The sequence below is a fragment of the Ranitomeya variabilis genome, chromosome 1 (assembly GCF_051348905.1).
Source record: "Ranitomeya variabilis isolate aRanVar5 chromosome 1, aRanVar5.hap1, whole genome shotgun sequence".
NCBI classification, from domain to species: Eukaryota; Metazoa; Chordata; class Amphibia; order Anura; family Dendrobatidae; genus Ranitomeya; species Ranitomeya variabilis.
Window position 1 is genome coordinate 402,523,987 of NC_135232.1, and position 16,692 is coordinate 402,540,678.

The 16,692-nt window shown below is 44.9% G+C and overlaps 1 protein-coding gene across 2 annotated transcripts in view; it reads left to right on the plus strand.

Annotated features, from left to right (window-relative positions):
• LOC143804222 (programmed cell death 1 ligand 2-like) overlaps positions 1-16,692 on the plus strand; it is a 169,129-nt gene that overhangs the window by 86,057 nt on the left and 66,380 nt on the right. For both annotated transcript variants that reach the window (XM_077283350.1, XM_077282535.1), the window contains exon 5: positions 9,829-9,885. In XM_077283350.1, coding sequence (XP_077139465.1) covers positions 9,829-9,885 — 57 coding nt within the window. The remainder of the gene's footprint in view (positions 1-9,828; positions 9,886-16,692) is intronic.

Here is a 16,692-nt window from a genome sequence, read left to right on the forward strand (position 1 = left end):
CACCATTGACAAGACACCGTTAGCTCACAATTTGGTCAATAGAGCAACGGTGGATTTCAATCTCCATGTGGGGGCACTCCACTCTAAATCCATCTCCTGTTTTGTGTTGGAAAATATACTTGCTGGTTTGGTACTGTAGTTTCCATGGTTGCAGACTCACAATCCAGTTATTGATTGGTGTCTGAAGAAGATTGTGAAATGGAGCCCCAATTGTTCCAAGAAATGTCTAAAAAAGGTACAAATATGCTCCGCTAGTCTGGAGGGTCTTCCGGAGTACCTGACAGAGATGGAGATGTGTTCTCGGAAAAAGAGATGGAGATACTACCTCCCGATCGTCTCTATGATTGTGCTATTGACCTTATTCTTAGCGCCAAATTGCCAAAAGCTCGCCTTTACAATTTTTCGGGGCCTGAACAGACCGCCATGAAAGAATATGTTAACGAAAGTTTACAGAAGGGTCATATCTGTCCTTCCTCCTCCCCTGTAGCTGCTGGATTTTTTCTTGTTAAAAAAAAGATGGGGGTCTCCATCCTTGCCTTGATTTCCGAGAACTAAACAAGATCACGGTTAAAAATGCCTACTCACTTCCACTCATCCCTGACTTATATAATCAGGTTCTGAGGGCCAGGGTGTTTTCTAAACTTGATCTTAGAGGGGCTTACAACTTGATTCGCATCCGGAAAGGTGATGAGTGGAAAACGGTGTTTTTAACGTCTGAGGGTCTGTTTGAAAACCTTGTCATGCCTTTCGGATTATCAAATGTACCTGCTGTGTTTCAGAATTTTATGAATGATATTTTCTCTGATTGCATTGGAAGATTTGTTGTAATATGCCTTAATGACATTATAATTTTCTCGCCAGACTTGGACACTCACCAGGAACATGTCCGTGTGGTGATACAGAGACTGAGGGAGATCTCTGTTTCTTAAATTAGAAAAATGTGTTTTTTTTCTGTTCAGGAAATCTTTCTTGGGGTTTATCTTGTCAGCAGAAGGATTTAAGATGGACCCTGGAAAGGTGCAGGCCATAATGGATTGAGTTCAACCTCGTGATCTTAAGGCTTTGCAGCATTTTCTGGGATTTGCCAACTATTATAGAAAATTTATCAAGGGGTTTTCCCAAATTGCTAAACCACTTACTGACCTTACACGTAAGAGTGCAAATCTCAAGGTTTGCTCACCAGGTGCTATCAGAGCTTTTAAAAAATTAAGAGTGTTTTATGTCTGCACCCATTCTGATCCAACCTGATCTCCAAGAACCGTTCATAGTAGAAGTGGAAACTTCGGAGATCGGAGTGGGGGCAGTCTCATCGCAGGGGCCCAAAACTCTGACTAACCTGCATCCATGTGCTTTTCTTTCCAAAAAATTTTCACCGGCAGAGAGAAATTATGATGTTGGGAATCGGGATTTACTTGCTGTCAAATTGGCCTTTGAGGAATGGAGGCATTTTTTGGAGGGGCGGTTCATCCAGTTACGGTGATCACAGATCACAAGAATTTAGCTTACATTGAATCGGCTAAAAGGTTAACTCCTAGACAGGCCAGATGGTCCTTGTTTTTCTCTCGATTTCATTTTTCTATTACATTCAGGCCAGGGTCTAAGAATGTGAAAGCTGATGCTTTATCTCGTAGTCTAGATTCCATCAGGATATTAAAGATTTTGTATCTGCTTGAGAAGTCTGTGCACATGCCAATGTAAGTCATAGCCAGCTGGCTGGGGAATTGGCTCCATTGCCTATTTCAGAATGACCATGGACTCATTTATCCATGGATATCATTACAGATTTGCCTCTGTCTGATGGGAAGACTGCTATCTGGGTGGTAGTTGATCTATTCAGCAAACAAGCTCATTTTGTTCCTTTGTCAGGATTACCTAATGCAGAGACACTCTCCAGGTTGTTTATTTCCAGGGGCGTAACTACCGCGGTCGCAGCGGTCGCCATTGCGACCGGGCCCCGCAGGTCAGGGGCCCCGGGCCGGCAGGTCTGAGCAGGGCCAGGCTGGCCATCGGGCACTTCTGGCAAATGCCAGAAGAGCCGATGCCAGTAGTGGGCCGCTGCACTGTTCCTCCCCCGGAACCCCCCCAGTGCCGCCGCCGCCGCCGCATTTAACTATACCGGCGTCTATGACACCGGTATAGTTCAATGCAATGATGGGAGGAGAGAGCGTCACCTGACGCTTCCTCTCCCATCATTCCCCGCTCTGCCTCTGACAGTACACTGCGGGTGCGCGATGACGTCATATCATCGCGCACCTGCAGTGTCCTGGGCAGACTGCAGCCGCCAGGAGCAGCGCGGGCAAAAGTAAAGGTGAGGAGAGTTTTTTTTTTTTTCTTTTTAACCGGACTGTGGGGCCATTATCGGGGGGGGGGGGATGAGATGAGATGTGGGCTGTGCTCTATATACCCCTGTGCTGGCTGTGCTGTATATACCCCTGTGGGGGCTGTGCTGTATATATCCCTGTACGGGCTCTGCTGTATATACCCCTGTGGGGGCTGTGCTGTATATATCCCTGTACGGGCTCTGCTGTATATATCCCTGTGCGGGCTGTGCTCTATATACCCCTGTGCGGGCTGTGCTCTATATACCCCTGTGCGGGCTGTGCTGTATATACCCCTGTGGGGGCTGTGCTGTATATATCCCTGTACGGGCTCTGCTGTATATACCCCTGTGGGGGCTGTGCTGTATATATCCCTGTACGGGCTCTGCTGTATATATCCCTGTGCGGGCTCTGCTGTATATACCACTGTGCGGGCTCTGCTGTATATACCACTGTGCGGGCTCTGCTGTATATACCACTGTGCGGGCTCTGCTGTATATAACACTGTGCGGGCTGTGCTCTATATACCACTGTGCGGGCTCTGCTGTATATAACACTGTGCGGGCTGTGCTGTATATACCACTGTGCGGTCTGTGCTGGATATACCACTGTGCGGTCTGTGCTGGATATACCACTGTGAGGGCTGTGCTGGATATACCACTGTGCGGTCTGTGCTGGATATACCACTGTGAGGGCTGTGCTGGATATACCACTGTGCGGTCTGTGCTGGATATACCACTGTGCGGGCTGTGCTGGATATACCACTGTGCGGGCTGTGCTGGATATACCACTGTGCGGTCTGTGCTGGATATACCACTGTGAGGGCTGTGCTCTATATACCCCCTGTGCTGGCTGTGCTGTATATACCCCTGTGCGGGCTGTGCTGTATATACCCCTGTGCGGGCTGTGCTGTATATACCCCTGTGCGGGCTGTGCTGGATATACCACTGTGAGGGCTGTGCTGGATATACCACTGTGCGGTCTGTGCTGGATATACCACTGTGCGGGCTCTGCTGTATATACCACTGTGCGGGCTCTGCTGTATATAACACTGTGCGGGCTGTGCTCTATATACCACTGTGCGGGCTCTGCTGTATATAACACTGTGCGGGCTGTGCTGTATATACCACTGTGCGGTCTGTGCTGGATATACCACTGTGAGGGCTGTGCTCTATATACCCCCTGTGCTGGCTGTGCTGTATATACCCCTGTGCGGGCTGTGCTGTATATACCCCTGTGCGGGCTGTGCTGTATATACCCCTGTGCGGGCTGTGCTGGATATACCACTGTGAGGGCTGTGCTGGATATACCACTGTGCGGTCTGTGCTGGATATACCACTGTGCGGGCTCTGCTGTATATACCACTGTGCGGGCTCTGCTGTATATACCACTGTGCGGGCTCTGCTGTATATAACACTGTGCGGGCTCTGCTGGATATACCACTGTGCGGGCTGTGCTGGATATACCACTGTGCGGGCTGTGCTGGATATACCACTGTGCGGGCTGTGCTGGATATACCACTGTGCGGTCTGTGCTGGATATACCACTGTGAGGGCTGTGCTGGATATACCACTGTGCGGTCTGTGCTGGATATACCACTGTGCGGGCTCTGCTGTATATACCACTGTGCGGGCTCTGCTGTATATACCACTGTGCGAGCTGTGCTCTATATACCACTGTGCGGGCTGTGCTGTATATAACACTGTGCGGGCTGTGCTGTATATACCACTGTGCGGTCTGTGCTGGATATACCACTGTGCGGTCTGTGCTGGATATACCACTGTGCGGTCTGTGCTGGATATACCACTGTGCGGTCTGTGCTGGATATACCACTGTGCGGTCTGTGCTGGATATACCACTGTGCGGTCTGTGCTGGATATACCACTGTGAGGGCTGTGCTGGATATACCACTGTGCGGTCTGTGCTGGATATACCACTGTGCGGTCTGTGCTGGATATACCACTGTGCGGTCTGTGCTGGATATACCACTGTGCGGTCTGTGCTGGATATACCACTGTGCGGTCTGTGCTGGATATACCACTGTGAGGGCTGTGCTGGATATACCACTGTGCGGTCTGTGCTGGATATACCACTGTGCGGTCTGTGCTGGATATACCACTGTGCGGTCTGTGCTGGATATACCACTGTGCGGTCTGTGCTGGATATACCACTGTGAGGGCTGTGCTCTATATACCCCCTGTGCTGGCTGTGCTGTATATACCCCTGTGCGGGCTGTGCTGTATATACCCCTGTGCGGGCTGTGCTGTATATACCCCTGTGCGGGCTGTGCTGGATATACCACTGTGAGGGCTGTGCTGGATATACCACTGTGCGGTCTGTGCTGGATATACCACTGTGCGGTCTGTGCTGGATATACCACTGTGCGGTCTGTGCTGGATATACCACTGTGCGGGCTGTGCTGGATATACCACTGTGCGGGCTGTGCTGGATATACCACTGTGCGGGCTGTGCTGGCACCCAACACCATGTTGCAGTGCAGGAGATTCCTGCAACAGTCCGAGGCGTATCTAGGGGAAGCGGGGCGGGGGAAGGTGGGGGGGTTGCGGGGGCGGGGGAAGGTGGGGGGGTAGGGGGGGGTAGGGGGGGGGGCCCCATTTGGAAGTTCGCACCGGGGCCCATAACTTTGTAGTTACGCCACTGTTTATTTCTCATATTGTAAGGTTACATAGGATCCCTGTGAACATTGTGTCTGATAGGGGAGTACAATTTGTCTCTAAATTTTGGAGAGCTTTTTGCCAGAAACTAGGGATTGACTTGTCATTTTAATCTGCTTATCACCCTGAAACCAATGGTCAGACAGAGAGGACAAATCAGTCTTTGGAACAAACTTTAATCCCTTCACGACATGCGCCGTACTAGTACGGCGCATGTCGTGTCTCCCCCTTTGATGTGGGGTCCGGCGCTGAGCCCACATCAAAGTCGCGACATGTCAGCTGTTTTGTACAGCTGACATGTGCGCGCAATAGCGGCAGGTGGAATTGCGATCCACCTGCCGCTATTAACTAGTTAAATGCCGCTGTCAAACGCTGACAGCGGCATTTAACTACCGCTTCCGGCCATCGGGCCGGAAATGCACGCATCACCGACCCCGTCACATAATCGGGGGTCAGCGATGCATCGGCATGACAACCTGAGGTCTCCTTGAGACCTCTATGGTGGTTGATGCCGGGTTGCTGCGAGCGCCACCCTGTGGTCGGCGCTCATAGCAAGCCTGTAATTCAGCTACATAGGAGCGATCTGATGATCGCTGCTATGTAGCAGAGCTGATCAGGCTATGCCAGCTTCTAGCCTCCCATGGAGGCTATTGAAGCATGGCAAAAGTTTTTTAATTTTTTAAAAAAAAAATATGAAAAAAATATATATAAAAGTTTAAATCACCCCCCTTTCGCCCCATTCAAAATAAATAAAAAAAATCAAACATACAAATATTTGGTATTGCCGAGTTCAGAATCGCCCGATCTATCAATTAAAAAAATGATTACCTGATCGCTAAACGGCGTAGCGAGAAAAAAATTCAAAACCCCAGAATTACGTTTTATTGGTCGCCGCGACATTGCATTAAAATGCAATAACGGGCGATCAAAAGAATATATCTACACAAAGTGGTATCATTAAAAATGTCAGCTCGGCACGCAAAAAATAAGCCCTCACCTGACCCCAGATCACGAAAAATGGAGACGCTACGGGTATCGGAAAATTGCGCAATTTTTTTATTTTTTAGCAAAGTTTGGAAATTTTTTTCACCACTTAGATAAAAAATAACCTAGATATGTTTGGTGTCCATGAACTCGTAATGACGTGGAGAATCACAATGGCAGGTCAGTTTGAGCTTTTAGTGGACCTAGCAAAAAGGCCAAACAAAAAATAAGTGTGGGTTTGCACTTTTTTTGCAATTTCACCACACTTGGAATTTTTTTCCCGTTTTCTAGTACAAGACATGGTAAAACCAATGGTGTCGTTCAAAAGTACAACTCGTCCCGCAAAAAAGTAAGCCCTCACATGGCCATATTGACAGAAAAATACAAAAGTTATGGCTGTGGGAAGGAGGGGAGCGAAAAACGAAAACGCAGAAACAAAAAAGGGCTGCATCTTGAAGGGGTTAAACACCTGGTACATTAAAAATTCAAAGCGTGAAAGAAGGTTCCTGCAGTCTTTTCTCTGAACAGGCTTGTATGTTGTGTATCAGGGAGGCCGCCTGCAGAGAGTAACAAAGGCACACATTACCCTCCCACCACCACCAGATGCAGGACAGGGAATACCATTGAAGGCTTAAATACATTATTCTACATGGGGCCTAATTACATTTTACTCCATAGAGCCTACTTACATTAAGGTCCATGGAGGTCGACTTGGGTGACACATTGTTACAGGCATATATTTGCTTAAATATGGCATTTGTAAAACAGATAACTAAGGCTACTTTCACACTAGCGTCGTACGACGCACGTCGCAATGCGACGTTGAGACGTACCGATGCAAACTGAGTTAAAAACACATAACGGGGGCAGCGGATGCAGTTTTACAACACATCCGCTGCCCCATTGTGATGTCCGGGGAGGCGGGGGCGGAGTTCCGGCCACGCATGCGCGGTCGGAAATGGCGGACACGAAGCATCAAAAAACGTTACATGTAACTTTTTTTGTGCCGACGGTCCAACGCAACACGACGCAACCGTCGCATGACGATTGCGACGTGTGGCAATCCGTCGCAATGCATCGCTAATGCAAGCCTATGGAGAAAAAACGCATCCTGCAAGCAATTTTGCAGGATGCCTTTTTTTCCAAAACGATGCATTGCGACGTGCGTCGTACGACGCTAGTGTGAAAGTAGCCTAAGGTGTATCTCCACTGCAACAGGGTCAATGACAACCCATGGCAAGAGCAAAAGATACCACAGTCATTGTTAGTCCAGAAGAAAATGGTGGGGTTCTTATTGCACAAGTCTTACATTTTGGACATGGTAGTCTCATTTTCAACCCTCTTTCAAAGCAATGTTGAACCCTCATGACACTAGCACCACCCCACAGCTTCTCTTATCTCCCTCAAATGAATTGTCATCAAATGGTGTTACTCACTGCTTCTATCACCACCCTATGGCTACTTTCACACTTGCATTGTGTGACGTACGTCGCAATGCGTCGTTTTGGAGAAAAAACGCATCCTGCAAAGTTGCCCGCAGGATGCATTTTTTCTCCATAGACTTACATTAGCGACACATTGTGACGGATTGCCACACGTCGCATCTGTGTTACTGATGAGATGGATGCGTCGTGTTTTGGCGGACCGTCGACACAAGAAACGTTCGATGTAACTTTTTTTGTGCGTCGCGTCCGCCATTTCGACCGCGCATGCGCGGCCGAAACTCCACCCCCTCCTCCTCGGACATTACAATGGGGTGTTAAAAAACTGCATCCGCTGCCCCCGTTGTGCTTTTATTTCACAACGTGCGTCGGTACATCGGGCCGATGCATGACGACGGCCCTGTACCGACGCAAGTGTGAAAGTAGCCTATGCTGACGACTCATTTGTGGGCAGTGCTAGAAACTGTGGGGCAGCGCTGGTGTCAATCTGCTTTTATCTCCGCCCCTTGATGACTTCTTCTTTCACAGAAGCTATGGCGGACAGCGTAGATAGAAGCAGTGTGTTGCCACTGTACTCTTATCTCCCTTATGTCCATCACCTGGGATCCAGGATATGTTCAGGGGGGACAGCTGCAGTGGAGATTGTGAAAATAGTGTGGTAACTGCTCTCTGTGACTACCTATTCCAAGAGGGGCAATGGACACTGCGGGGAGTGAGATGGACACTGCGGGGAGTGAGATGGACACTGCGGGGAGTGAGATGGACACTGCGGGGAGTGAGATGGACACTGCGGGGAGTGAGATGGACACTGCGGGGAGTGAGATGGACACTGCGGGGAGTGAGTGCAGACCCAGCCTTCTGTGATATCACTTTGAATTTCTCTCAAATCATCACGAAAAGTACAGTAAAAAACTCATCTAGTGATTAGGTAGATAGGGAAAAGTGTAGGGTGTTGTGTAATAAAGCCAATTACAAAAGTGGATAGGCCGTAAAGATAAATAGTCAGAAAATACATTTTAGGTGCCGTGCGATCCCTTAAGGGTATGTGCACACGTCAGGATTTCTTGCAGAAATTTCCTGAAGAAAACCGGAAATTTTCTGCAAGAAATCCGCATTTTTTTTTTTGCGTTTTTTCCCGTTTTTTTCGCGTTTTTTTTTTTTAGCATTTTGCAAGCGAAATTAGCTTGCAGAATGCTAAAGTTTTCCAAGCGATCTGTAGCATCGCTTGGAAAACTGATTGACAGGTTGGTCACACTTGTCAAACATAGTGTTTGACAAGTGTGACCAACTTTTTACTATAGATGCAGCCTATGCAGCATCAATAGTAAAAGATAGAATGTTTAAAAATAATAAAAAAAATAAAAAAATGGTTATACTCACCTGCAGACAGCCGATCTCCTCAGCGGCGTCTGTTCCTATAGATGATGTGTGTGTGCAGGACCTTCGATGACGTCGCGGTCACGTGAGCGGTCACATGACCGGTCTCACAACCAATCACAAGACCGCGACGTCATCGCAGGTCCTTCACCACACACCAGCTATATGAACCGAAGCGGCAGCATGCACCTGAGAGACGGGAAGACTCCGGGGCCATCGAAGGTGAGTATATCACTATTTTTTTTTTATTTTAATTCTTTTTTTTTTTACCAATAATATGGTGCCCAGTCCGTGGAGGAGAGTCTCCTCTCCTCCACCCTGGGTACCAACCGCACATAATCTGCTTACTTCCCGCATGGTGTGCACAGCCCCGTGCGGGAAGTAAGCAGATCAATGCATTCCTAGGTGTGCGGAACCCCGCAATTCCGCAAATTTAATGAATATGTTGCTTTTTTTTCCGCGATGCGATTTTTTTGCGGAAAAAAATGCAACATTTGCACAAAAAATGCGGAATACTCTGAAAATAATGGGAGGCATATGTTAGCGTTTTTTTCGCGTTTTTATCACGTTTTTATAGCGAAAAAACGCGAAAAAAACGCGAAAAATACTGAACGTGTGCACATGGCCTTAAAGCTGTGGACCTATTAAGAAAGCCAAGTCAATTTATACGTCAAGTTCTAACACAAAAATCCTTTAATAGCTTGCATCCTTTTGGCACTAGTTTCATTTATAAGGCATATTGAATATATATAGATATATTGACAACATACCTCATGAACCCTAGACAGAATATTGTATGTGATTTCTTATAAAATGTTAATGGGTTAGTACAGTTTTATGCAATGTGTTTACTGAAAGTTACACAACACATGAGATCATACTTAAAGTGCAGACACCAAGGCTTCTATATCTGACAAAACAGAAATGAAAATGTGTGAATTATAACTATTGATACATATAATTCTTCAGGGCTTATAAGCATTGTTCTTATTTGTACTATAAATTAATGTATTGAAACTTTTTTACTTGCAGGACTCACAGACATTCTTAAAGATGGATTAAATTCTAACACATACCCACACAGGAATGGTAAGATTGCTAAAATATTCTCAGCATACAGTTCTGTTTTCAACATGTTAGAGGAATTTTCCAGTTTTTCAAGTAACTATACTTCAGTTTAGTTACTATTAGTGGGTGTATTCAAACAATCCTAAGGTGATTAGCGCCACATTCGCTTGAAGTTTATTTTCCCTTTCAACAAAAAACGATAGAAATGTGAAATCTGCTCCAAATAAGAAAAAACTCTCCCAGTTTCATATCTATTCAGTGCAGTTCAATGTGGGCTCCATTTGTTGCCCTTCACACATCCAAACTATAGTGAAGTTCTTGGCACACACGGGTAAGGATGTCTGGTGTAACAGAGTTAATAACGTCTGTGATTCCCTGTTTTAAGTGATTAATGTCGTTGATATTTTCAATGTACACATGTTGCTTCACATAACCCCAAAAGTAAAAGTCTAAGAGCGTCCGATCCGGGGTCGTGGTGGCCATAGCTTGGTAGAACCCCTGCGTATCCACCGCCAGGGGAATGTTGTATCCAGAAACTTACAAACAATGGTGGCGTAGTGTGGAGGAGCGCTGTCCTGTTGAAAGATGACACCTTCTGGAAATTGTGGCACTGCATACAATTCCAATATGTCAAGATACATGTTTGCCGTCACAGACCGCTCCGTGAAAAAAAATGGGCCTATCACGGGTTTCTCCACCAAACTGCCGGTTTCCTTCAACTGCTTATCACTATTCCTATGTGGTGGCGCTTCATTATAAACGCTCCGATATTCACATAGCACTTTGGTCATGGATTCGAATTTAGTGAGCCACAGAACACACTGAACTTTCCTCTGTACCGTCCACATCTTGACTGGCATGGAAAACCACACAGCTGGCATAAGCTTGTGGTTGCATGATGTTACAGACCTGGCAGTGTATTAATCAGAGTTCAGTTTATCAGGGGTTAATCTGACTGGGGGCTCAGCAACAGCTTAAATGAGTTTGTGTTGTTTGATTGGTTCTTGCTATCTCTCCTCATGAACAGGTCTGTTATGATTGGGTCAGAGAAAGGGCATAAAAAATGTAAACTATAAATAGATCTTGTGACTGGTCAAAAGTGCACTATGACTTTACGGACACACTGTATGTCCTCCATCCTGGTATATATTTCCCTCATCCTGATTATATATATATATATATATATATATATATATATATATATATATATATATATACTGCTCAAAAAAATAAAGGGAACACTAAAATACCACATCCTAGATATCGCTGAATGAAATGTTCCATTTGCAAATTTTTATTCATTGCATAGTGGAATGTGTTGAGAACAATAAAACATAACAATTATCAATGTAAATCAAAATGAATATCCCATGGAGGTCTGGATTTGGAATGATACTCAAAATCAAAGTGGAAAATCAAATTACAGGTTGATCCAACTTCAGTGGAAATGCCTCATTACAAGGAAAAGATGCTCAGTATTGTGTGCGGCCTTCACGTGCCTGTATGACCTCCCTACTGTACAATGCCTGGGCATGTTTCAGATAGGCGGCGGATGGTCTTCTGAGAGATCTCCTTTCAGACTTGGACTAAAGCATCCGCCAGCCCCTGGAAATCTGTGGTGCAATGTGACGTTGGTGGATGGAGCGAGATATGATGTCCCAGATGTGCTCAATTGGATTGCGGTATGGGGAGCGGGCATTCCAATCCATAGCTTCAATGTCTTCATCTTGCAGAAACTGCTAACACATTCCAGCCACATGAGGTCTGGCATTGTCCTACATTAGGAGGAACCCAGGGCCAACCGCACCAGCGTATGGTCTCACAAGGGGTCTGAGGATCTCATCTCGGTACCTAATGGCAGTCAGGCTACCTCTGGTGAGCACATGGAGGGCTGTGTGACCCTCCAAAGAAATGCCACCCCACACCATTACTGACCCACTGCCAGACCGGTCATGCTGAAGGATGTTGCAGGCAGCAGATTGCTCTCTATGGCGTCTCCAGACTCTTTCACATATGCTCAGTGTGAACCTGCTTTCATCTGTGAAGAGCACAGGGTGCCATTGGGGAATTTGTCAATCCTGGTGTTCTGTGGCAAATGCCAAGCGTCCTGCACGGTGTTGGGCTGTGAGCACAACCCCCATCTGTGGATGTCAGGCACTCAGACCATCCTCATGGAGTCGGTTTCTAACACTTTGTGCAGACACATGCACATTTTTGGCCTGCTGGAGGTCATTTTCAGGGCTCTGGCAGTGCTCCTCCTGTTCCTCCTTGCACAAAGGCAGAGGTAGCAGTGCTGCTGCTGGGCTGCTTCCCTCCTACCGCCCCCTCCACATCTCCTGGTGTACTGGCCTGTCTTCTGGTAGCACCTCCAGCCTCTGGACACTACGCTGACAGACACAGCAAACCTTCTTGCCACAGCTCGCATTGATGTGCCATCCGGGATAAGCTGCACTACCTGAGCCACTTGTGTGGGTTGTAGAGTCTGTCTCATACTACCACAAGTGTGAAAGCACAACCAATGTTCAAAAGTGACCAAAACCAGAAAGCATTGGTACGGAGATGTGGTCTGTGGTCCCCACCTGCAGAACCACTCCTTGTCTTGATAATTGCCAATAATTTCCATCTGTTGTCTATTCCATTTGCAAAACAGCATGTGAAATTGATTGTCAATCAGTGTTGCTTCCTAAGTGGACAGTTTGATTTCACAGAAGTTTGATTTACTTGGAGTTATATTCTGTTGTTTAAGTGTTCCCTTTATTTTTTGAGTAGTGCACATACTGTATATACAGTACAGACCAAAAGTTTGGACACACCTTATCATTTAAAGATTTTTCTGTATTTTCATGACTACAACTTGAAGCTCATTAAGAAAATGCCAAGAGTGTGCAAAGCAGTCATCAAAGCAGAAGGTGGCTACTTTGAAGAACCTAGAATATAAGACATAATTTCAGTTGTGTAACACTTTTTTTGTTAAGTATATAATTCCACATGTGTTAATTCATAGTTTTGATGCCTCAATGTGAATGTACAATTTTCATAGTCACGAGAAATTTCTCATAGTCATGAGAAGGTGTGTCCAAACTTTTGGTCTGTAATATATATATATATACAGTTATATGAAAAAGTTTGGGCACCCCTATTAATCTTAATGCTTTATAAAAAATTGTTTTTTTTTGCAACAGCTATTTCAGTTTCATATATCTAATAACTGTTGGACACAGTAATGTTTCTGCCTTGATATGAGGTTTATTGTACCAACAGAAAATGTGCAATCTGCATTCAAACAAAATTTGACAGGTGCATAAGTATGGGCACCCTTATCATTTTCTTGTTTTAAATACTCCTACCTACTTTTTACTGACTTACTAAAGCACTTTTTTTGGTTTTGTAACCTCATTGAGCTTTGAACTTCATAGCCAGGTGTATGCAATCATGAGAAAAGCTACTTAAAGTGGCCACTTGCAAGTTGTTCTCCTGCTTGAATCTCCTCTGAAGAGTGGCATCATGGGCTCCTCAAAACAACTGTCAAATGATCTGAAAACAAAGATTATTCAACATAGTTGTTCAGGGGAAGGATACAAAAAGCTGTCTAAGAGATTTAACCTGTCAATTTCCACTGTGAGGAACATAGTAAGGAAATGGAAGAACACAGGTACAGTTCTTGTTAAGGCTAGAAGTGGCAGGCCAAGAAAAACATCAGAAAGGCAGAGAAGAAGAATGGTGAGATCAGTCAAGGACAATCCTCAGACCACCTCCAGAGAGCTGCAGCATCAACTTGCTGCAGATGGTGTCACTGTGCAGCGGTCAACTATACAACGCACTGTGTTTTTTTGCCGCCATGCATAACACCTTTTTGTATGACCAAACAACTCAATCTTGGTTTCATCAGTCCACAGGACCTTCTTCCAAAAAGAAATTGGCTTCTCCAAATGTGCTTTTGCATACCTCAGCTGACTCTGTTTGTGGCGTGCTTGCAGAAATGGCTTCTTTCGCATAACTCTCCCATACAGCTTCTCCTTGTGCAAAGTGCGTTGTATAGTTGACCGATGCACAGTGACACCATCTGCAGCAAGTTGATGCTGCAGCTCTCTGGAGGTGGTCTGAGGATTGTCCTTGACTGATCTCACCATTCTTCTTCTCTGCCTTTCTGATGTTTTTCTTGGCCTGCCACTTCTGGCCTTAACAAGAACTGTACCTGTGTTCTTCCATTTCCTTACTATGTTCCTCACTGGAAATTGACAGGTTAAATCTCTGAGACAGCTTTTTGTATCCTTCCCCTGAACAACTATGTTGAATAACCTTTGTTTTCAGATCATTTGACAGTTGTTTTGAGGAGCCCATGATGCCACTCTTCAGCGGAGATTCAAACAGGAGAACAACTTGCAAGTGGCCACTTTAAGTAGCTTTTCTCATGATTGCATACACCTAGCTATGAACTTCAAAGCTCAATGAGGTTGCAAAACCAAAAAAAGTGCTTTAGTAAGTCAGTAAAAAGTAGGTAGGAGTATTTAAAACAAGAAAATGATAAGGGTGCCCATACTTATGCACCTGTCAAATTTTGTTTGAATGCAGATTGCACATTTTCTGTTAGTACAATAAACCTCAGTTCAAGGCAGAAACATTACTGTGTCCAACAGTTATTAGATATATGAAACTGAAATAGCTGTTGCAAAAAAAACAATTTTTATAAAACATTAAGCTTAAGATTAATAGGGGTGCCCAAACTTTTTCATATAACTGTATATATATATATATATATATATATATATATATATATATATATATATATATATATATATATATACAGTATATATATATATATATATATACAGTATATATATATATATATATATATATATATATACATATAATGTATTATTCCTTCTCACCCCCAATGGAGGTGGTCTTTGTTGTCCTTTCTCATTCTCTGGTCCTGGGAGAGGCCTGGGAGTTTGAGGGTTCTGCACAGGATCTTAGTTGTTCCCAGCATTGTGCTTTTCTGGACAGAGAGCTCAGATGTTGCTCCTGGAATGTGTTGTAGCCATTCTAGGGGTCACTGCTCCAAGTGCTCCAATCACCACTGAAATCACTGTTGCCTTCAAGAAGTTGTCCACTACTATAAGCTTTTTTTTTTTTTTTTCATAAATCTTGCTATTATGGGCCACTGAAAACATCTACTGTGTTTATTTTAGCAATATTACCTTTTATCATGCTGTAGCAGCACATCTTTAGTGCTGGATTCAGCTCTCATGGGGTTAATCGACAACTTCCTTTCTCCTGAGTTACTGTGCTCTAATACTACAAGTTCCATGATGCATTGCACTGCCACTAAGCCCGAACCTACCACACCCACTCCAAAACACACCCCAACCCCTCCCTCCTCTCCCTCCTCTAGCTTCAAAAAGATTTGTGATGTCATTTCTGTCCAACCTCCTCTTTTACACTTGTCCAACCCACACTCCATTACACACAGACAGAGGGATAGACAGATAGATAGATAGATAGATACATACAGATATATCTATGTCTATTTCCATAGGTATGTCCATATCCATGTTTCTAAACCCCTTCACCCCCTGGAGCTTCTTTGTTTTCGTTTATCGCTCCCCTTCTTTCCAGAGCCATAATTTTTCCGTCAATATGGCCATGTGATCTTTTGCGGGACAAGTTCTACTTTTGAACGACACCATTGGTTTTACCATGTCGTGTAGCAGAAAATGTGAAAAAAATTCAAAGTGCAATGAAATGGCAAAAAAGTGCAATCCCACGCTTGTTTTTTGCTTGGCTTTTTGGCTAGGTTCACTAAATGCTAAGGCTGTGTGCACACGTTGCGGATCTGATTGCAGATCTGCAGTGTTTTTTGCTGCACTGAATTGCATCAAATCCGCAGTGTAGTGTACAACCAATGTAAGTCTATGGGAGCCGCAGACTTGTTGTGCACATGCTGCGGAAAAAGCCGCACCAAAACCACACTAAGAACTGCATCAAAACTGCACCAAAAACTGTATCAAAACCGCACCAAAACTGCAAAACTGCACCAGGTTTTGATGCAGTTTTTGATGCAGTTTTGATGCTTTTTTTTTGGTGCGGTTTATGCGCGGTTTTAATGCCGTTTTTGGAAATAAGTAAATAAACGGAAAATGTGCATGATTTGAATGGAAACATGCATGAAAAAACGGATTCCAAGGCCGGATTCATCATTTCACAGCTCAGTTTCATACGTTTTTTTGCCGGATCCGTCGCTGTGCGTTTTTTCGCCGGACAGAAAAAACGTTCCTCTGTATGTGTTTTCCATCCGGCGGAAACAGCTTTTTTGACGGATCCGGCAAAAAACGGATGAAACTCTATGAGAAAAAAACGGATCCGACGGAAAAAAATGGATCACTTTTTTTCAAAACTCGCCAGATTGTGCCTCACGGCAAAAACCTGATGTGTGAAAGCACCCAAATATATGGATAGATACATCTATGTATCTATAGATATATCTATAGATAAATATATCTATAGATAGATATATCCATAGATATATAATAGAAAGGCCGATGTTTCTATAAGGCTACTTTCACACTTGCGTTTTCCGCAATCCGTCTTTTTGGGAAAAAAACGGATCCTGCAAATGTGCTCGCAGGATGCGTTTTTTACCCATAGACTTGTATTAGTGAGGGATCGCGACGGATGGCCACACGTCGCGTCCATCGTGCAACGGATGCGTCGTGTTTTGGCGGACCGTTGGCACGTCCGTCGCGTCTGCCATTTTCTACCGCGCATGCGCGGCCAAAACTCCGCCCCCTCCTCCCCGGACTTCAGAATGGGCAGCGGCTGTGTTGA